The 23,149-nt window shown below is 35.2% G+C and overlaps 1 protein-coding gene across 2 annotated transcripts in view; it reads left to right on the top strand.

Moving 5' to 3' along the window:
- The first annotated feature begins 991 nt into the window (after positions 1 to 991).
- The window catches only part of PRKX (protein kinase X-linked), a 30,697-nt gene continuing 8,539 nt past the window's right edge, over positions 992 to 23,149 (top strand). The window contains exons 1-5 of one of the 2 annotated variants that reach the window (XM_035895662.1): positions 992 to 1,155; positions 5,473 to 5,736; positions 12,044 to 12,163; positions 17,607 to 17,702; positions 21,668 to 21,725. In XM_035895662.1, the coding sequence (XP_035751555.1) occupies positions 1,028 to 1,155; positions 5,473 to 5,736; positions 12,044 to 12,163; positions 17,607 to 17,702; positions 21,668 to 21,725 (666 nt within the window). In that variant the 5' untranslated portion in view covers positions 992 to 1,027. The remainder of the gene's footprint in view (positions 1,156 to 5,472; positions 5,737 to 12,043; positions 12,164 to 17,606; positions 17,703 to 21,667; positions 21,726 to 23,149) is intronic. The other variant, XM_035895663.1, reaches the window with a different exon arrangement.

Here is a 23,149-nt window from a genome sequence, read left to right as displayed (position 1 = left end):
GAAAAAGGAATAAGTTAACTGCAAAAAAAGGGTGTCTGAAATCTATGTTTCCATGTAACATAATGATGCAGCATTATAAGGAGATTTTTTGGGGGTTGGTTTTAGAAGGGTCAGCAACTTTTAAATGTTTTTAGCAACTTTTAAGTATTTTTTTTTCCCATCACTCCCTTATCCTACTGAATGGCTTCATCTCTCTGTGCACATTTAAGGGAATAATTGCAGATAGCTGGTCTCAGTCACTGAACCTTGGTAGATGAGTATTTTTGAAATTTGTTACCATCATCGTTTTTGTATATTCTCTTCATGTTATGAGTTACTACATTTTAAACCCTGATTGATTTTTAGCTATCTTGTTTTAATAATGTATGTATGGAAAGTTAAGTAGGTTTTTCTGTTGAGGAATTATTAAATCCATTACAATTGAACATTACATTCCTGGTCAGTGATTTTTTTTCTATTTATTTTATTTTTCTTTTATGCCACATACTGTGGGTATAATAAGCTGAATGCTACTTTCGAGTTTCTCTCTCCCCTCCCTGCCTGATCTAAATTAAAACTGATCTCTGAAATTTAAGAGAATGTTTCCTAGCCTTTCTTCTGTGCTTGAGAACAGTTTTGCTGGTTTCATTTATACCGGTTACATTTGAATCTTGCATATTAACATACTTATTTTTTATACATCTCCCTTACCCTGTCTCAGGACCACTTCTCTTCTTTGCAAGAAATGCTTCCGGTATCTAGCCAAAGACTGGCAGTATCACACTACCTTTACTTTTATTAAATGTTTATCACTAAAAATTGAGAAATCCTAAGGAAAAAAAATGTGTGAAAACAGGTAAAAAATGTAATACTGATATATTTATGAGAGGAAAAAGAAAAAACAAAAACAAACCAGGAATTGAGTTCCTTTAGGTTTTAATTTGGTAAATTATCTTTGCTTTTTTTCTTTTTTACAGCGCGTTAATGTTCCTTCTTTGACTTTCCAGGCACAGGTACCTTTGGGCGTGTTCATCTGGTGAAGGAAAAAATGGCCAAACGTTACTTTGCACTGAAAGTAATGAGCATTCCTGATGTCATTCGACTGAAGCAAGAGCAACATGTGCATAATGAAAAGTCAGTCTTGAAAGAAGTCAACCACCCCTTTTTGATCAGATTGTAAGTTGTTATATTTTTTAAATTCATTTAACTCATATATGAAGTGCAGTTGAAGTGTTCCAGAGTCTCACTGCAAGTTCTTATGTACTTAATCGACACCAAATATTTAATTTCTATTATGTAATCTATACCAAAATGGACATAAGACTAAAATATTTATTACAGAAGAATCAAGAATTTAAAATCAAGGCATAAGTTAAACATTTAAGCAATAATTTGTTGTAAGTTTACCCCTCATTTTCATACTGCAGAAAAGAAATTTTCTTAAGTGAGGGGAAAATACCAATGAAGAAATGTTAGGATTGGTTCATCAAAATGACTTTTGGAATGATTCTTGATGTTAGAATGGCAAGAAAAGAAGTATTTCTTCATATATTTTCATATATTTCCTGTAGCTATCCAGATAAAGATATAATTAGATTTAAGTATCTGCTTTTTGAAAACTTTTGTGAACTTTACTTTTGCAAATTTTGTTTTAAAAGAGTTTAGATGACTGCAGCACTTCCTGGGCTTTGTTATTCCCATATTTGAGGTGAAGTAATAGAACCTATTGAGAAACATGATTTAAACGCTGTTCGTGAAGAATTCTTTTTTTAGTGGAATTGTGATGATTCTAATTGATCCCCTTATTAAGGACAGAACGCATCATACTTTTCTGTTCACAGCACCACAGTGCCTTTTGTGTATCTGAGTCCATACTTGTTAACGAGATAACTAAACCACTGGGTAATTGCACAGTTAATTTCCATTTATATTTTCTCATGCGTGGATACAGGGCCATTGACCAAGACTTGTTTTGCATTTACCTGCTGTAATCAGTTTTACATAAAATTAGACAAAATTAGCCTTAGTTAATCTCTAGCTGCAGGGGTGCAGCCTCCTCTCAGGGCTAAGAAAGTATTAGAGGGAAGAGACAAAAGCATGGTAGTAATCTGAAAGATGGAAAGAGCCCTGCAGGAGGAGGCTTTTTCCCTGCTGTGCTGTTGCTTTTTGCAGCATCATGACGCTATTAGTTTCCAGCCAGTTTTCAGACATCCTGTGTGCGGCATAGTATAAATCAGATGAATTCTAGGGTATGTGGACTTAGAGATGCATGCGAGAAAGCAAGATGAAGAGGCTAAGTACATCTAGTTAGACTGGTTAAAATATGGACAGAACAGGGGAAACAGGGTTTTTTATGTATATCTATGTACATACATAAATTCTTCAAAAAAAAAAAAAACAACCAAACAAACCCCTAACAAAACCAACTGACCAAACAAAAACTCCAGTACATCTGTGCATCTAGAGCAGTGCAGCAAGTGTGGGAATAGACACTTGGGTGAGAAGTCAGAGGCAGGGATGTGAGGGTTAGTGTCCATACAGAAGTGACTAAAAATGCAAACTGGTAAGTTTTCTTGGATTTCGTTCATGCACTATTTCCAAAATGTTAGTTTTTAAAGTTGCCGAGGGAGGAAGGAAGGAAGGACACGGTCCGAATGGAAGTTCGCCTGTGTGCAAGGCAAACATTCTTCATGTCTTCCAGCTCTTTGTGCCTTTTCTCTTCACATGTTCAATGAGATGCTGCATCAGCTATGTTCATGTAATTGTCCATGTGTTGCCTTTGTCCCTTGGCAAAGGAGACTCAAAGCAACCTAGCTGAAATGAGGTAGTTAAATTTTAAGTCATGTTAATCTTTGTGTGCTTAGGTTAGACAAGCATTCATGTATGGTTATCACTGACTGTATGACAAATAAAATTTTCTGCAGCTTTTTGTGTGGCTAACAGCTTTTTTTTCATCTGCTTCCTCCCCTGCCCAATAAATGTTTTTTTTTCCATTAAATCTTTGACTGTAATTGATCACTAAAAAGGGGGAAAAAAGTCTGTATAGTTCTGCTTCAATGCCTTTGAATTGTGTTAACTACATGGACTGGTTTTTATATTTTCAATTAGCATCACAACCTTAAACGCAGATAGTATCTTCCTGTGGTTGCAGAAGAAGGACTATGTGCCAGTACAGCATAATATGGTATTTTTTTAGCACTTTATGATGGAGAATTTTAAAGTAATGCTGCACGTGATTTATTTCTGGTGTTCGTCCTTCCCGTATATTCCTATATATAAAGACTTTCATATAAGGGTTTTTTTCCCCTTTTCCTGTTACTTTTGAGAAATGCTCTTCCTGTGTGTAGGGAGGTCCTAAATGAGGTTTTCCATAGATACTGAAGTTATTTATCTACTTAATTTTTTAAACTGTCTTTTTGGAAATGCTTGTTTGGTACTTTTGCAACAGCTGGTCACTGGAAACTCCTAGGCAATCTTTACTGACATGTTTGAGTGGCATATCATAATTCTGTGGGTGCAGCAGTTCATGTTGTGCTTTAATTTTGGCATGTATCTTTGATATTTTTTTTTTTCAAGAGAAAAAGAATTAATAAAAATCAACCATGTCTTACAGTCTTATAAGCTAAAATAAGTTATTTGTCTGTAAGAGTTAACATTGACATCCAAAGTTTACATAGTAAAGCTAAGTTTTAAAATTACCTGACACCACCATATTATTCTAATCACAGCTTCTGTGATATTTTCCTTTTGTGTATTAAAATACCATTTTAATATTTGCAATACAGATTGATTTAAGTTCTTTATTTTTCACGTATACCAAATAATGTATCCATTTTTCTGTGGGTAGACAATCTTCTAAGAGTCAGTTATTGAAGAAATTAATTCCAGTAAAAATACTGTGGTCTAGTCTTCCATTTTTTCTCTGTATTCTTTGTCAGATTTTATTCTTCCTCTCCCCTGCGCATGTTTTTTTAAATATGTGGTTTACTTCGTTTTGCCCATTCCTGTTCCTCTTCCTTTGTTTATTGTTGGTGCAACTTTGCCTAACTCCTTAAAATACATCTCAAGAGTGTTTTTACATAGTCAATAAAGATACTATGAACATCATCAATAGCCAGTTAATGATGTTGATGCCTTTGTGATAAGGAAGTAGTGCCATAAAAGCAAAAGGCAAGTTTGGGCTCTGCTTTCTTCGTCACTTTGAAGGAATGGAGGAGCTGTTGCTTATGTCTGATAGTCTGTCTCAATTTCTTGGTTGCCTTCAGTGCCAGTATCACGAAAGAAAATCTTACTGACCAAAAGATACTTATGGGTTTGGGAGCTCAGTTTGCTCTGCTTATCTTTCTTGAAACATTATGCCTTGATTAGGTACCAGCTAATGAAGGAAGGGGAAAAAAAAAAAAAAGGAAAAAATTTGATCTTTCATTCTTGCGATACTGCAGAAGCAGTTACTAGAAGCTAAAGTAACCTCTATTCTTGTATCACTAAAATAGGTAGGGATACAGTGTTCTTTATCTGTTATCATGGTAATAGGGATAGCAGTTTCTTTTAAAATGGTAGAATATTCTTCAGGACGTTACCAGATACTTGTTTTTGTCTTAACTGTTGAGTTACATTTGGGTGTGTGGTATACAAGTTGTTTAATGTGGGTAGAAAGAAAAAACAGCTTCGTTTGGGGGAGTGTGGAAAAGAAGATTCCTGTATTCTGTAATGAAGCATTTGAAAGCCACACGTAATGATTTTCTTTCTTCCTTAGCTGCTCTTTACTGCACTCTAGTAATGAAAGTACCACAATAATGGTTCTTAAATTGAAGGCAACAGTCTGAGGAATGGAAAGTATTTATCATTAGGTTCATTCTGAGGTACAGAAATGAATCTTGGTTTGTTGGCATTTTTGCTTTTCTGTTGCTTTTGTTAAAGATGCCATAGAACAGCAAGCATTGTGATCTGATGTTTATCTAGTAACTAGTTACTTTAGTTGGGGTTGTATATTTCCGGGAAGGAAGGGATAGGAGAGGCGAAGGAAAACTCTGGTGTCCTGTTTTTGAACGTACTGTCATAAATATCTTTACAAAAGCAGATTCTGCTCACCTCCATTCACTTTGGCAATAATGGATTAAATAAAAACATGAAGTGTGTAACAATTGTCTCGTCTTAGCAAACTTGCCAGTTTACTCAGTATAGGTGCTTAGCGAGGTGCTTAGCAGAGACCAGTTTTGCACGATGCAGCAGGGTCTATCAATTAGATTTTCTTTCTTAGCCTATGCTGTGTGCGTCCTGAACTATCTGCTTTACTTTTCAGGTTCAGTCAGCTACTTCAATGTCTATTACATAATCCTGCTAGATTCTTGGGGTTTTAATATTTGCAGATTAGGAATCATAAATTAATTATTTACATAGTCGGGGCAACAAAGATCATTTTACAGAAATTTACTTTGAAAGCAAATCAGAGAGATAATTTGTTTGCTCAATAAAAGAATATTTTTATTACAGATTTTGGACCAACCATGATGAACGCTTTTTATACATGTTAATGGAGTATGTGCCAGGAGGAGAACTTTTTAGCTACCTGCGCAACATGGGGCGTTTCAACAACAGCACAGGACTGTTTTACTCAACAGAAATTATTTGTGCAATAGAATACCTGCACTCCAAAGAAATAGTTTACAGAGACTTAAAACCTGAAAATATATTACTAGACAAAGAAGGACATATCAAGCTTACTGATTTTGGATTTGCTAAAAAGCTGGTGGATAGGTAAGTGGGGTTTTTTCATGGTTTAACGTCCAAAATGTAACTAAACTTGGAAGAAAAAGCCTTTGATTTCAGAGCTCAGAATTTTACCTAATATTCCATGTGGTACACACTTGTCAAATCCCTTAATATGAAGTAAGTTATAATCTTAAAATGGCTGTGTGGAAACCAATATTACACCTTAGGTATAGCTAGGAGCAATATCACAGATAAGCTGCCATAGAAAAATGTTTTATACGAGTAGCTTTGTATAAGTTGTCAGCCGTCATCTTCTAAAAAGGGAGTTCAATGAAGTAAAATGAGCAAATATTGATATGTGTACATCAATACGTTAAATAGGACATTAATCTTCCATACAAGTTGAATTGCTAAATGTTTTGTAACTGCTGTTTCCTTCTGCTTTCCTTTTAGAGATATTTTTGAAATGTGGGAATAATACTTTAAAACTGGATACTGTGTTTTCACTAGCCTGTTGCTAAAATGAAACTGAAAAATCACAAACAATAAGGCCAGCTTCAGCAGAAGTATTCATTTAACTGTAACTTCTACAGTACTGTCAGCTTTATGTCTGTTTTACTAGTGTATGTAATTTTTTTGATAATGCAGAGTTTTTTTCACCAGGGATTTCTGTGTTTTCTCTGTTTGAACTACCCTTCCAAGATTATGGTACATGTTCTTAAAAGGAAGAAAGAGCCATCACTGGCATTGAAAATAAGGGAGGAAAAAACTAGCCTGTCATATCAGAAAAGTGGTGTTACAAGATTTGGTATTATGCCCTAGGGCCACCACTTGAGTGAGGCCATATCTGATTGTTCTAGTTGAGGCAGCCCAGTATGCGACGTTACATAGGTGCTCATCCTCTTCACTCATCTGGTTTGCCTGTTTGATGCTGCTTTTGCAAGACAGCAGGGGGGCAGAATTCTAACAGATCAATTTGAAATGATGGTGGATCTGAGGGATCTACTCTTAATGGATCCCTAATGAAGTAAAAGTCAGATGGGACAGATCAAGTTGTGTTATGGGGGTCATAAAGGTTGCTTCCGTACAGGTTACATGGTTCTGGTGCTGGGTTGCCTCAGTGCAGAAGTATGGTGGACAACTAATAAATACGCTGGTTCTATTCACCCTGAAGGTCTAAAGGTCTGTTTTAAAACCATAGTGACTTAATATCAGTATGTTTGATTGAATTCAGTTTGCACTAGGCAAGCAGACAGGTCTACAAATGTTGGCATTTTTTTAATATTTTGTTTTTAAATCAAAATAACATTTTGCAGGAAGAGGTAAGGCTACTTCCACATAAAAAAGTAGAATGATCTCTATAGGACATTTTCAGACAAATTCTTACTACTTCCTTTTTACATGTAGATACTGCCACTTAGTGGTTATTATTAATTTGGATTTCTGTGGGTTTCAGGTACAACAGAAGTAACCCTTAATTAAATAAGGTGATAGTTCACATTGGAGTACGTTTTTCCATCTGCAAGATGAATCTATAAGAATAAGTTTGCTCAAATAGATTGTAGGACATCAAAACAAGTTATCACTACTTTTTTAGGTTTTTTTATCCTGTCTTGCTGGGTGTGGGAAGGGTACAGGGTGGGGGATGAAGTTGATCAATTTGTGTTGAACTGAACCATAGAACACTATAGTAGTTTTAGATTAGTACCTGTGTTACCTATAAATGTACAACAGGTAATATAAAATTCAGAACACAAAGTTGGAAAGAGCGAGGACTTTATCAGTTGGACCATGGTAGTTGCCTATACAAGTCCAATTTCTGCCCTCCCTGACTAAATAGTATTCAGCCTTCTAGCTGTATTCATTCTCACTGGTTTTGTCACTGTAAAAATACACAGTTGTCTGCAATTTATCTACTAATGCACTCTGGAGGGTAATTTTGTTTAATAGACTATTGGACCTAAAGTATAGGAGATGTTTTGTCATTTTTATGCACAGCAAACATCTGTACACATGAACCTTACACATATGTATGTGTGTAATGTATACATATATATAGTGCATATGAATTATGAAAATACAACACAAAGTGTTTCTGTTTTTCAAACAGCTGTGAGGAAGTGTGCCATGTAGAACCAACAAATGTTTCTCTAGAGAAAAATGATATGTAAAATAAAACATGGTCTGCAGAAGACCTTCAGTACAAGTACTCATTTCTTGATATATACTATTCCCTATGAATCTATAATTGCTTAATTGAGATTTTTCTATAAACATTTTCCTTTCTTTGCACTGTCATGGTGTAAGGGTGAAGTGTTCATCATGTCCATCTACAGTTAAGCTGCTCTTTAAAGAGAGTGGCTGGTTCATAGCTCATGTTCCTGCTGTGGCAAGCAGCCTGCACATTTACCTTCCTATCAGTAAATTTTCTGAAGAGCTAGATCTAATTTCTAGAGAAAGAGGAAAGGGAGGAGGTTTTCTTGTCTCCTGTTCTTTATTGGTATGTCCTTCTGTTTCTCCTTGTTCTTCCCTTTTTGTTCATAGTGTACTTTTAAAAATTTTAAATTTTTCTCCAAAACAGTGTGTCTTTGCCTCAGCTGCTGTTTATTTCTTCTCTTTTCCACCTTGGTGTTCCTTAACTGAAGACTTAATAACCTTTTCATTTTCTTGTAAGTACAGTCACATAAAATAGATGTGCCACTACTTTAAAAAAGGGTCAGTGTCAAGAAAAAAGGAGGGGGGGACACTAAACTAAATGATTGTTACCTGAAGGATGTAGAAAGATTGGCTTAGAATTTTATAGCCATTACATTTTTTTTAGACCTTTCTTTTTCTAGAAAGCATATACCACTTTTCAGGTGTAATATATCCATTAAACATGTTTCTGATCTTTCCTAATGTTTGGGTTTTTGTTGTTGTTTTGTGGGTAGTTTTTCTCCATCTCGTGTTCTTTCAGAGAAACAAACAAAAGTGCATAAACTTTGATATTTTTTATGTACAGATTTCAGTAGATTTTATGACATCTATAAGAAAACTTATAGGGTTTTTTTAGAGGAATATTATTCACTGTTAATTTTATTTTGCTCAGTTTAAATTCATAGCATAAAAAAAAAATTATCCTTAAAGATTTTGGGGATACTTCTGCACTGTTGCTTAAACTGGATGTACCTCATGACTGTTCTGCACAGTGGACTTGAAGAGAAGGAAAAAAAAAAAAACCAAAACAAGATGTAGCAAGTCTTGTTTGTAAAGTGTATTGTGTGTCATTGTGGAAGTGAAAATGTCTTGCAGAACAACCTTTTGTTAATCTCTGGCTCATATGCGAGAAGCTTGTCTGGGACTACAGAGGTAGATACTGAATAGTGTAGAATGCTAAAATATGTTAATCATTGAGGCTTAACTTCTTCAAATAATACTGTTAACAAGTCCCAAAAATATTATTATATAGCTTATCTTTGTGACCAGAGTAGATTCTTTGGTTCATTTTCATGTTTTAAAATTACATGTTCAGCTTTATCAGCTGTTGCTCACCTGTATTTCAGCTTTTGTCTTGAAAACCCAGAACAGTGGAATTTTTGTAGCAGTTTGAAGGACACAATCTATTCTTACTTTTCTGCTTTATAATCTAGAGTTTTCAGATAAATATGCAACAGGAATGAAATAGTAATGAAAAAAAAAAAGGCAATCTGATCTTTTTATAGTGTTTTCTTGATGCATTTTCCAAAATATTGAATAGTTTGTTTCATGACCAACAAAAGAGGAAATACAAGGCATCATCACATGGCACAAACATACACCTTGACAAAGAATTTGAGCTTCCTCCAAGTTTTTATGTAGTTAGTAAACATAAATTTCTTGATTGAAATTAAGAGAAGTAGATAACCTGCTGGTGGTAATAAATTTTATTTCCTGGTGCATCTAGGGGACTTAAAGTTATGTTGGCCTCTGCTTAATTTGTGGTTTTCCTTTTGCTTGAATAAAAAAGATCTTGTTATTAACCTGTAAGGTAATTAAGGGCCATTTTTGTTACACTGTAAATTGTGTGGGTCCTGGAAGTCATGATCAAGTGTTAAACTGACTTTTTTGTATCCTAAATGATAAGGGATGAAAACCACCGAAAACTGCATCTTTGCTGAATTTGTGCATTCATAGCGTTGGTAAATTTTGAGGAGGAAGGGATGTGGGGCATTGTCCTGCAAACTGTCTGGCTTGCCCATTAAAACAAAAGCACGTGCCCTGTCTGCTTTATTTGTATAGCCTTTCTTTCCAAACTTCCCCAAGCTGGTAGGTGCTTCGTTTGCAGAGCTGTCTGAGTCAGTATGAATAAAAATTCATACGATGGATTGTAATATGGCTTTTTAAATTTGGGGGAAGGGGCTATGCTGTTTTAAAAAACAGCAAAGCCTTGTTGTTTTTCTTAATTACCTAGTCCTGACCTAGGCAACGGCTAGATGGCAGTAGTGTGTAAAGCAGCGCTGTATGTAAGAATTTTCTTGAGTATCCTTGGTTTGGAAAATGAGAGTTTATATTTTATAGCAATAAAAATTATGCCACCCTTTTACGATAAACATTTACACTAATGAACGTAGTTTCAAAAACCACGGAGCACTTGTCCACGTATTGTGTCTAATGCATTCTCACAGTTTAGCTGGAGTAATTTAGATTTTGTCATATTAAAATCAGGCCTAAAGAAATTCAAGTCTGTGTATAATAAATCTTCATTTGAAGTCTTGGCTGAGTGTACAGCTTCTCTTCCCTGTTCTTAAGTATTTTTATGAATCGAGGCTAAGGCTTAAAAAAAAACAAACAAAGAGGAGAAAAAAAAAAAAACAAACCAAAACACCCAAAAGCTCTGTTTGAAATAATTCTGCAATCTCAGAAAAGTGCATTACTTAATCTTTAAAAAAAAAAAAATTACATACGATAGCTGCATCTTGCATATCCAGTTATGGTTAGGAAAAAGGAGGTTTGTTAAGTTTAGCAGTGGTAGGAAAAACCAGAAGTTGAAGGAGGCATGTATTACTTCCAAATGTGATTGCTGTTTACAGTAATGCATTTCTTCAGGACCGTGTTACCAGTTTGATTCATGCCTTGGAGAAGATTCTTCCTGCACTCATGTAAAACAATTAGAGTTTCTTTTGCTGCAAGTTAGAAATTCTGTGCAGTGACCATTAATTTTGTGACTATATTGTAAGAAATGTGTAAGTGTACACTATAGTGTAAGAAATGACTAGAACTCTTCTTAAAATGCAATATGCTTTATTTCTTTTCTTATTCTCTTATTATTTCATCCTTTCTTCAACTGATGAGCACTTTTTCAAAGTTTCCTCTTCTGTCTTGCTATCAGGGAAGTGTAATTTATTCAGAATGAAAGCACATTTTTTTTTCTCTGACTTAAACATAAGTCAAGGTAGTGAAGCCAAGCAAATTCTGCATGGGCATTTTACCAAGAAGGTTTCACATTTCTGAAATAAATTGTTTCAGAATATTCTGTGTTTCAAATTTTAATTTTGTCTTTGTAAACATTAACTGCTTAGCTTCAATTTATTTTATGAATTTATAGAACTTGAAATATACATTTCAATTAGGTAGCAATATAACAAATTAAATCCTGGGTTTATATTAAGAAACATATAACTAAAAATGACATTAAAATATATCAAAAATAGTATTACTTATGTATCTCACACATGCTTAACTACACTGTGTAAGAATTTTAAATAATTAAAAATACAAAATATTTTCCTGTTAATGGCTATTGTGGGAATGATGACAGGTTACATTTCAATACTGTTTGAAAAATGTTACTTAGATTGTAAAAGGAATCTTACTTATATCTGCAGCTATTTACTGATTAAAACCAGTACTTTTTTATTTCCCCTTCTTCTTCTTGTTAAAAAAACCCAAAATTTTTCCTTTTGCTGGGAAGTGCCAGTAAGCTTGCCTTTTGCTGGGCCTGTCAGAAGTAGTCCATGAACTCCCAGGGTCTGTACCTTACAGGATGAAAACCGCTGTTAATATTTCAAAGCATATAGCCTAATGGATAGAGTACCACACCAGCAGTGGGGAAACTGAGTGCATGAATGATTCCTGCAGCTAAGAAGTTTCTTAATTTCCATATATCTCAGTTACAGGACAATTGGCAAGCATTATCAAAGCGGTCTTTTTAGATCTTTTAGAGGTCTTCCTTTTTTCTCTTGTTCCTATATACAATAAATACATAGGCATATGTTGGGTACTTCCTATCTGTGTGTTTAGTTTTTTCTATTACTGTTATTTCAGTTTCGCTTCAGTCTGGTTTTGTTGTTTGTTTTGTGGGTTTGGTTTTCTTTTTTTCTTACTTTCCTCCCAGGACGTGGACGCTCTGTGGCACCCCGGAGTACCTTGCACCAGAAGTTATACAAAGCAAAGGCCATGGAAGAGCTGTGGATTGGTGGGCCCTGGGAATTCTTATATTTGAGATGTTGTCAGGGTAAGTGATAATGATAACTATATCACAGCAATATTTTTTAAATATATAATTTTATATATATACAGGATTCTTTACTAGTTCTGTTTACAATATTCAGAATAGCAAATCTGGGCTAAATTTATTATTGATATACCAGTTTCATTTATGCCTCTGAAGAAAGGAATTGGGAAGCTGTACAAAAGAACATATTTCACTGTTGTTACTAGGATTTTTCTAGGTTTTTGAGTTTGTTGGTTTTGTTTGGGTTTTTTTGTTGGTGTCTTTTTTTACATAAGACTTTTTTAACAGCTGCTCTTTTCCTTATACATTTAGGAATTTTGGGTTTTGTTGAAGTTTAGATTTTTATACATAAAATCATTTATATTTAAAGGGTGAAGAAGAGGACTACCAGTTTTCTTTGAAACTTGTGTAATTTCTAGCATAGTGAAATAATGTTTGCAGTGGGAGCTTTAGTCTGTAAAAATGCATAGTGGCAAATAGGAAGATATTTATTAGTACAGCTTATATTGCTACTGGGAACTGGTTTTCTTTAAACCAAAGAAAAATGAAAGAACAGGAAAAAGCTCAAAAGGTCTATTTGGAAATCAGTTTGCTTGAACACTACTTTTCATGTTTTGGAATTTGCTTGATAAGCAGTGTTTCCAAAAGATAAATTCAAACTGAAGAGAGGCTTTCTGGCATTAATATAATTAACTGTCTTAATCTGCTCTGAATTCAAAAAAACAAATACTGTTTTCAGTAAAATAAATAACTGGTTTACAGAGAATGTGATATTCTGCATGTGTACTGAACAAGGCATCTGTATGTTTTTTTTCCTTGTTTTTTTGTCTTGGCTGTATCTTTTGAAGGTACCTCCAAAACCAAAAATTAATGGGGATTTTGAAAGAGATCAGTTTTGCACCAATTGGTTGATGCAGTAGTACAAATGCAGATGAAAGCAAGGCTTTCATAGCTTCAGAAGAAACATAGTATATTTCATCTGTTTTGGTCTCATAGTTGTTAGAATTTCTTTTCAGTACAAGTCCCAGCGTGCACCTTCCTGCTCTCTTGAGTGTGGGTTGGGTTGCCCCTCTGGCCTTTCATTATGGATCTACAGCCTCATAGAGTGAAGTCACAATAAAAACATCCTTGCATGGATTTATTCTTCCTGTTCTGTATACAGTACTGTCAGCTCAGGGTAACTTTGGTGACTCTTCAGTGTTTGGACAAGCTCATCAGATTGCCTGAGCAGAAAGTTCCCCTGATAGATGATTACTTCAGAGCTCCAATCCATCGCTTGCATTTGCTGTGAAGAATTCTACCCAATACCATCAAAACTTTATCCCCAGTCAGCATTGCTGCCCACTGCTTGCTTGCTTAATGTCCTGAAGGCTTGTGTATGCATATACTTTGAATGTCAAGGCAATTTCTGGACAGAAAAGACATAAAAATGTACTAATAGTTCCCTACTGGTCCAGGCAGGCTTGGCTGACTGGTCTAATAAAAAAATTGTTATTTATGTAGGTTGATCTGTGCAGAGGCCAGGCTTCACCTTTTTTCCATTGCTCCCTGTAAGGGTGAGCAGCCAAGTTGGTCAAGGGAATCCTTCTTGGAGGGATGAAAGGAGCAAGACATTCCCAGCAGCCTTGTTGCCACTAATCGTAGTCCTAGACAGCACTAAGAGCGTAGATAAGTGTCTGGTGCTGTAACATTGGTGCAGGTGCTGCTGTCTCCCGGCTGTAGTCTGAATGATTTACCTTTCTGCCACAGGTTTCAGTGGGACCACTCTCTGTTTGGTCTGTGTGGTCTCAGTGTAAACGGATGTTGGGGCATTTTTCCTTTCTGTGCCTTACAGAGGTGTTGATAGGATTCTGTCTACTAGAGCAGTGATAGAAATATGGTTTCCAAAGTTAGCATACTGACTACAGGTGACAGTCAAGCAAGATCTCATCTCTGGAGTCAGTGAGACTTCAAGACTGCAGGGCACTGAACTATGCCTGGTATATATTCTTTATTTAAAAAAAAAAAAAGAGCAGCTGCAATCATTTCTATGTACGATTTTCTGTGTCCTGAAGCTATCTGGCTCAAGTGATGACATCTGGATTCCCCCAAGCTTAATATAAACACTTTGGCTATAGAAACTCTTAACCAATAGAGATAAATTACTTATTTATAAAAGGCAACAGAGATCTTATATAGGCTGATTGACAGAGCAGCTGTCTGCTGCAAGTGATTTTGTAAAGGTTTTTACTATAGTATTTGTGTAGATATGCTCTTCATAATGATCGAATGCTGCTTTTTATTTTTTAGTGTTTGGATGGAGTCCCTGTCCAAAGCTGGGATAGAGACTCGACCCAAGTTTGTTGGGGACTCTTTTGTTGTGCTTTTGGGTTTGGGGTTCGAGGGTTGGTTTTTTGGAGGTTTTGGGGTGTGTTTTTTTTAGGGGAGTGGGTAGATTGATACGACTTGATTAGGATTTTTACGATTCTGGGGTTTGGGGGGTTGAGGGGGGCAGGGCTTGTGGCTTGTGCGTGCCTTCTTTAAGGCAGCAGGTTATTATGTAGGGCATATGCTTTATCATTTTATCAGCGTTTCACTGGTTTTGGCAGTAGTGTTTTAAAATGCTTTTCCTCACCAACTCAAGATGTGGCTTGATACTTAGTATCAAAACTGTTAATGCAAAAAGAGTCCTAGGTAACTTTATCCCTTGAAATTCAAAGAAGATTTAAGAAATACGAAAATTAGTCTTTAAGTCAGATTTTGTTCACCTTCAAATAAGTTATTGTCTGCAAGTAAATTACTTATGACATTTGGTAGTTATTTCCTGAAGTTACTCTCTCTGAACCCAAAAAGCAATTGAAAAGAATTGGTAGATGTGTGTGTAAGGAAATGGTCTCTCTAAAAACAAACAAACAAAACCACACTTTCCTGTTGCACAGTGTCTTATTTCTCCAACTTAATCTCTGGAGGCCCATGGAATTCTAGTTCTGCACATATTAGATTTAAAGCAAGGTCCCATTTAGGTTTAAGATGGTAAAATGTAGGAAGGGGAAAGAACAGGGAGAACCAGGGGTGTGAAGAAATCTTTACAGCATACATTAGTAATATCAAAATCATCAAGTTAATCTAAACAAACTGTCAACAGAAAGAGTAGCTAGCTGAATTTTCTCATTTAATGAGGGCTTTGTGTTTTCCATTTCTGCTTTGGTGGTCATATGTGATGTGCTGGTCTATCGCTTTAGGTAGCCAGTGGTTCCTGCCTATGGTTTCATATACTCAGACCTGTGTGTTTTTCCCTTGAGGTTTTACTTCTCTTCTTCAGTGCTAAAACTATCTGTTATCTTTGAGGCCAATGTCAGTGCCATTGTTATGCATCAGTTAGCAAAAGGAATGGTTTGCAGCTGTTGTCCCATATACAGAGATTTTTATTTTATTTTTTTTTTAGCTTTTCATTTGGTGGAAAAAAGGCAGCTGTTTGTGTTATGGTGTGAAGGCAGTCTGAAACTCAAGGAGGCTTTTGTTGATTTATTAGGTAGCTTCCAGCACAATACTTGTGTTGTTTGGTCTAAAATTGGCTGTGTTGCAGATTAACATTTTCAAGTAGTATCAAAGTCAAGTCATTTGGTTTGTCCATAAGAAAACTATGTAATCTTTCAAAGGTATCCTTATTTTACATACAGTTCAAATGCATTTTAAGCAGTATTGCCATTAAGCATAATTGCCATGAAACTATTCTATAGCTAAGTGTGATTTAAATTTCTCTCAAGAATTCTAGACATAGTAATTTTGGATTTTCAAAGTGGGAAAGCAAAGAACAATTTAAACATGTAAATATGTAAAACATATGCATTCTTCTTATTGATTTCACACCTCAGTAATGTACAGAATATTCGGAGATGGAGGAGAAAAACCTGCATTTCATATCAGTCTGCTCACTGCAGCTGGCACCTTTGTAATACATGGTTACAAAGTCTGATTCTAATTGCTTTATGCGTTTATAGATACTAATATGTAATAACAAATACAAAATTGGAAATTCAGTATACTGTTTGTCAACTTGCTTTGGAGAATGTGAAGGGAATAATGTTGCCTGACTAAAAAAGAAACTTGATATAATTATGTATCTCTGTGGTATGGGAAAATTTTATGCATGTTCAATATGTATCACATTTTCCTTGTCCTTTGATGTCAAAGCAGGAATTTATAAAAACACTTTTTTTTTTTTTTTTCTTTTTGTGAGATTCTTATATTTTCCAGTTCCTTTCTAGCTGAGATGACGTAGTTTTTCATAATGAAACTACTCTGGCTTTCTGAACACCACCAACTAATGTTCTTTAGCCTTTCCTTAACCAGATGGTTTTGTCATGCTTTTCTGTGTTTGAAGTATTATGTTTTTTTACCTTCTGTGTACAGACAGCTTTATGCAACTATTCTGGTGGATTTTGGTTCTGTCTGTGGCTGAAATTTAGAGTATTTCAAAGGAAATGCTAATCCACTTGACCATCAGCTGAATAATGAAGAAATTAGTACTTCTGAAAACACTTATGTAATGGAAATTATGTCTAGTACTTGTTGCTATGTCTACTTACTTGTCTAGTACTAGTAAGCTAGTTTCAGTAACATAAGATTAAGCAAAGAATGTGAAATGAAGAAACGTTGTTTTCACCCTTATTTGTCCTACGAATTATTTCCAAAGTCACCAGCGCTGTATTTGTGTGTGCACACACACGGTTATGGTTTTTTAGAAAGTAATTATAAAACATTAGGGAGATGTGAAAATATTTTAAACGTTGGACTGTAATAGTGGTTGGATGTTATTAATATCTTTTTAATATTAATATTTTTTTAATATTTTTTCTAATTTTTAGGGAGGTTGAGACAGAAGCATAGTAAGAGTCATAGTGAATGAGTAGTTAGTTATTCCATTTCCCTAAAAGGTTTCCTGTGGTAGCTTCTAAAAAGGTGACTGGTACTCTGAAAACCTGTTGGCACTTGGGCTGAGCTGTTTATATCGCCTGTATTGTATGGTGCACCTCTGAGCTTCTTGTAGTAATTCAGGGTATGTATTGTACTAATAAAGGAAGCACAACAGAAAACTCTCTCAATTCAAAAATGGTAATACTGTGCTGGAAAGTATGCTTTTGGGTTAAAGGCAAAGCATTTTTTACTTTAACATTGAAAATTTGTTTTACAATTCATATTTTTACTGTATTAATGTAATAAAAATCTCTGTTGTGATACTTCAATTTTAATTCTATATGGTATGTTGTGTACAAAAAAGTTTCCTGTTTTGCAATAGCAGCCTCAGCTTAAGTTGTTCAAATTAGTATTTGAGTGACAATGCCCTACCAAAAAGAACTATATAAACAATGACTTCTGAGAGGCATTACTATAACATAATGTTATTTATAAGATTTTTAGAAATCTTTTTTCTAACCTCTACAAATTTGCTGTATTAAAATAGGTTTCCTCCATTTTTTGATGACAATCCATTTGGTATATATCAGAAGATTCTTGCTGGCAAAATAGATTTCCCGAGGCATTTGGATTTATATGTAAAGTAAGTCCATGACTCCAAACATTGTATTTTATATTCTAAACACCTCCTGAGCACTGTTTCTAAAGGATCTTCATGGAGGATCAGACCTGATTTTCTAAAACACCATGTTGGAAAATGTTTTAGATTACCTGGACTGCAAGAGTAAATGTAAAATTATGTGTTTGGTAGACTTCAAGCTGGCAGCACAGTTGTAAGGTAGTATCTTGCCTGTCTTATTTTCCTGTATATTTTGTAATATTACATGTTTTTTCCACCTTGTACAAAGCTCATTGATACCAGGTTGGTGCATGGAAGGAAGAAAAGAGGAGAAATATGAGGAGATGATTTAATACGAATAAAAATGAGGAGAGCAGGAAGTGAACACTAAACTGTTCCTTTGTATGCATATGTACCAGTTAAGTCACTCTCAACATAACTACTTGAATGAACTTTCTGATATTTAAGAAGTTTCAGTGTAAAATCAACTGCCACTTCAGATAGGAGGGCCCCAATTCAATATGCAGTCTTACATATGCATGTGTGGGTTTTATTTGTGGTATTTTGCAATTGTTACAGGTATGTTGCAGATGAAATGCTTTTTTTCCCTACTTAAAAATTCCATAATTGAAATAATTGTTAGTAAACATTAGAACAAGTTCCATTTTAAACACAAAGTTTCTCTTCAGCAGCAGAGATGAGTGAGTGAGGACAGGAAGTTATTACATTCCCAGCTTAATCATTCAAGGTGTTTTGAAGAAGTGACCTTAGAGATGGCACTTGCTTACTACCACCACTAGGTAAATAGATAAAATGAGTTTCTCATGTAGTATTGTGTGCACTGAAGTATAAGGGTATGACCAGAAGATGAACAGTTCAAATTTAGGTTATTATCATTAGCAACCTGTCTAACATGGTGAAGGCATTTAAAAGTAGAGATGCTGTTAACCTTTGTTTGTGCTCGACATTCACAGACCAACACTGATTTTTACTATCCAGAAGATGCCTGATGCTGTGAAATTTCCTAGTTATGGTAGTAAGCATGCATATGCAGGTTTTGATCTTCAGTCTAGATGTGACTGTCAATGAATTATTGTATGTTAATCAACATAGTTGTTGATACGCCTCTTTCCCAGCTTTTCTTATCCAGATGTTCTTTGAGCATCTGCTTGACAGCTCATTCCCATTACACTCCTGCCTTGAAGGGGTCTCACAGGTTTCTAGCTTGGCCTTTCCTCCTTTCACATTTTGCTTTTGGGTGATCTCCTTCATTTGTGTGGCATCACCTGCTTTCTGCAGTGAGTTGCTAGCATAATGTATCTCTCTTGTCCCATCAACTCCTCTTCCTTTTAATTATATTGCAGTATGCAGAACTGGATAGTCTTTGACATCTCTGCACCATTAGCTTAAAGCAAGTGCCAGGACTGTTTTGTCCTAAGGAAATGGTCTGCTTTTTACCTTATTTGTATCCCATTTGCTTTCTCTCTCTTCTTCCTTGTCAATTGGTATCTCAGCAAGGATGAAGATCCTTGGATCCTGTCACATCCAGGCTATATCTGAAGTATTAGTGCTATACAGTGTTTATAACAATTGAACTTTAACTCTCTGCTCTTAAGCAGCAAAACTATTTTCCTTTTTGAACTCTCAGAGAACTTTTCTACCTACCTTACTGGTCAACATTTTTGTACCTGCCTACCCTCTATCACCCTCCCACACTTCTTACCTTTTGAATTTGTACCTAGTACCTCAATTTTGCTTTCTCTCTTGCTGCATGATGTTCACTGTCTCTTACTGTGCTGTTAACTGCTGTGTGTGTTGTGTAAGTGCTGTTCCTTCTGGCCTGAGGTAGCATCTCTTCGCATTGCTCTCTACTGTGTCCCTTTTGTTAGTGGCCTTGCAATTTATCAGATGTTTTCTTAGAGTCCTTTGTCCTGTATACGTGAAGGCCTTGACAATTTGACCAGTTCAGATCTCTTCTGAAGAGCAGCTTCTGCCACAATGATGATAAATTAACCAAATAGAAATTCAAAAACAACACTGTCAGAAGAGTTTTGTGTTACTTACTTTCTGATAAAACATAATTACTAATTATGCTCCACCTATTTCTTTGGCCACTAATTAGTTTATAAATTATTTATTTATATTAATCTTTTTTTTTTTGCTTTTGTAAACTTTTCTTTGCAAAGATAGTTTTGGAAAATACCAAACGAAACATCAGTGCCACAGCAGTTTAATTATTATTGGTCTGGAAAGACCTTGATGTAGAATTTCATTCCCCAAACACATACAGCAATGTATCTATTGGACTAACTTTAACATGATCATTTCTGTTATTCTTTAGAAACTATGTAGTAAAGAAACACTAAACTATCTACTACTTGATTCAATTTAATGGACATTTGTTCTATTGAATGCAAACGTATTAAAGTTTGGTGACAACACAGTATAACTGAGCAAGCTCATCCCTTAACCGTGCTTTTTTAAGATGAATTTTTGAAGCAAGCCAAGAATGATCCATTGAATGTTTTCTGGTTATATAGGAATAGGAAAATCCATTATTCATCTTTGGCCATATAGCCTGTGAATCTGTTCTGGGGTTTTGGATTTCCTTTCAGTCCTACTTCTGTTTTAAAGTCTGGTTATAGACCAGAAGGTGACCATAAAGGAGTCAGTCACACGATCTAATCCAAACATTGATTGGCTGGAATGATCATGAGTTTTAAAAATTGCTTTCTACCTTGACTTTTTTATTCTCCTTTATCTAGCAATTGAATATTTTTCCATTTGAATTTTAGAACTATATTCCTGCCAAATACAACAGCTTTTCAAACAATCTAGCACACTCACTCTCAGTTCATATATTCTTTGTGCATACGCTCTTGTGATTTCAAGGATAGGTGACAGAATACTTATTCTTTTTTGGGATAGTAGATGTTACAGTTAGGGTGTGAGGCAGGTGTGTCATTAATATGTTTGCATTCTTTTCTGTAAATAAAGTTGTTGGCTTTTTTTAAACCTTCTGCAAAGTTAAAAATTGGAATTGGCCATACTCTGTAGATTCCTAGCATTTCATGCAGTATTTCATCTCTCAGCTCTACTTGAGGCTGTAGAAATAAGAAAGGTGGCTAAACTTTTGTTCTTTCCTGTCACTAGTACTTTATGCAATGAGACCAGGATGCTATTATTGTAAAAATAAATAGCAAAATAGTCTTTGAGATAGAAAGTAACTGCTTATAGAAATGTAAAGCCTGCTTTTTTCTCTCTACTCATAAGTAATCAAGCTAACTCAATAAATAGTGATACCCACTTTGATTTGTGTTGGATTTTTTTGGTGCTTAATATTTAAACAACTTTGCTATTAAAACGGAAGTCCTTTATGTCCCTAAGCTTATGTTTATCTTCTAAAACGTTCACTTAGCTTCATGTAGAACTGTTCGATGAACTACAATCTCAGGAGAGGCTTTTCATTATCAATGAAATTAAAGCTTATAAGTGCTACTAGTTTTAGGCAGATGAGTAGCTTTTCCATGGTTTCTGTGAATATTTAGCTGCCACAGGATTTAAATGCAAATTTATAAAGTTGAGGGTGTGGCTTTATCTGTATTTTTTTATATATATATTAGAGTTGGTTTCTGCCAAATAGATTTGAGATCGATTTTGAGATTTGGAATGCCCAGCAAAATACAAAAATACAGAGAAAGTTATGGTACTACTTGGGGGGGGCAGTGGAGGGGGGAGAGAGAGAGTTTTTCTCCTTTATTTCTTGAAAGAGTCTAAAAAGAACTTGAAAGTATTCTGCAAGTTTCTTTTAGAACAGTTTATTCCGTTTTATCATTCACTCTTAAGTGTCCTAAAACATGAAGGAAATGAATCAGTAAATTATACATAGTATTAGCTAGTCAAAGGGAAGTATGCTTATATTTTTAATATTTGTATGACAGACATGTACATTTTTTTGTTTAACAGAAAACATGTTTTCTTTACTGCAGAGATCTTATTAAGAAGCTGCTTGTGGTTGACAGGACAAGACGATTAGGAAATATGAAGGTCAGTATAAAATGTTAGGTGTAATGCAGAGCATAGCACCAAGTTGAAAGACTTCTGTTGGAAAGATGTAAAACAGCTCCTCTATGGCTTTTGTTTTTATAAGCATAAAATTGAGATATATTTTCCCAGATATTACTTTGGTTGCACAATCCTAAATGCAAAGTTTAACTATGTATTTCTGGAAATCATACTCCTATCATTTGGATTAATGCTATCCTTCACGATAGTTTATCCCCCAGCTCACCTCTCCCCTCACCCTTCTCTGCCACAAAAAAAACCCCCAAAAAAACCCCTACCTGTTTGAAGACTAGAAACATGTCCTGTAGGACAGGGTGCCATCTGATTTCATTCTTTCTTTGGAGTTGCTTTAATCCCAGAAGGAGCAGTACTAATCAAATCTGAAGCTTAAAAATCAGTTTAAATAATACAAGGGTTGTTGTAATACCATGATGTTTGGTCATTGTCCTGATAGTTTGGTGGTGGGGCTGATTAAGCACAGTCAAATAATCTTTCCACCAAGAATAATTATTTATCCTGTTCTAAACAGACTTCTGAAGGTAATAGCTCACTAGTCAAAAATATGCTCACTTGTCTCAGGTAGCATTCCAGCCTACCTCAGAAATATATCTATAGCTGTGATATGTGAAGCAGGAACACAAAGCAATGCTGTGAATTCTGAGAGATGTCCTGATGTGGTACTATTTGTTATGCCGAGGAGATGACAGCTGTATTACAAGCTTATTTGATTCTGCAGCTGTGCAGTAGGTACGGTTGGTAGTGCAGTGAGAAGTTAGCTGCGTGTGAACTAACTCGGGTACTGTAACAGGCTAGCCAAAGCACCACACAAAACTCAGTGCAGGTTAATTTACCCTTCTGGCAGAGTAAATTAATCCTATATTCATTGACTTATTGTTGTTACAGTGTTGCAGATACCTAAATTAGCTTGTGTAATCTTTTAGTTCTTTACAGACAACTAAAATTCCCATTTCCTTGGGCAGGAAGGTTAGAGGTTTGCTTTTTTGCACAAAGCATGATTTGTGTTGCACATCAGCGAAGGAGGTAAAAGATGCGCAAGTCATCCTGGTGCCTTGAACGTGTTGATATAAGTATAGATGTTAGAACCTGCTGTCCAAAGTTCCTTTTCAGAGCCTTTTATGGCACAAATATAGATTGGTAAGAAAAGCTAGGAGGTAAATGTTTTCCTTATCCTCCCTTATCCTTCAGAATTCTTTTCAGTTCAGGGTGGCAGCAGGAGGATTAAAACCAAATTTTCATAAGCTGAAAATGTAGAAAGTTACTGACCAGTGAAAACTTTTATACCTTTTGACAATTTTGAAGGAAAACAAAAACAAGCAAACCTCGGTTTATTCAAACATGGGATTTTGGGAAATGTGTTTGGCTGGCTTTGGGATTTTTTTAGTTTG

The sequence above is a fragment of the Egretta garzetta genome, unplaced genomic scaffold (genome assembly GCF_000687185.1).
Source record: "Egretta garzetta isolate BGI_Z169 unplaced genomic scaffold, ASM68718v1 scaffold125, whole genome shotgun sequence".
Classification (NCBI taxonomy): domain Eukaryota; kingdom Metazoa; phylum Chordata; class Aves; order Pelecaniformes; family Ardeidae; genus Egretta; species Egretta garzetta.
The sequence above is the reverse complement of the archived record's forward strand: the minus strand, read 5'-3'. Positions and strand labels throughout refer to the sequence as shown.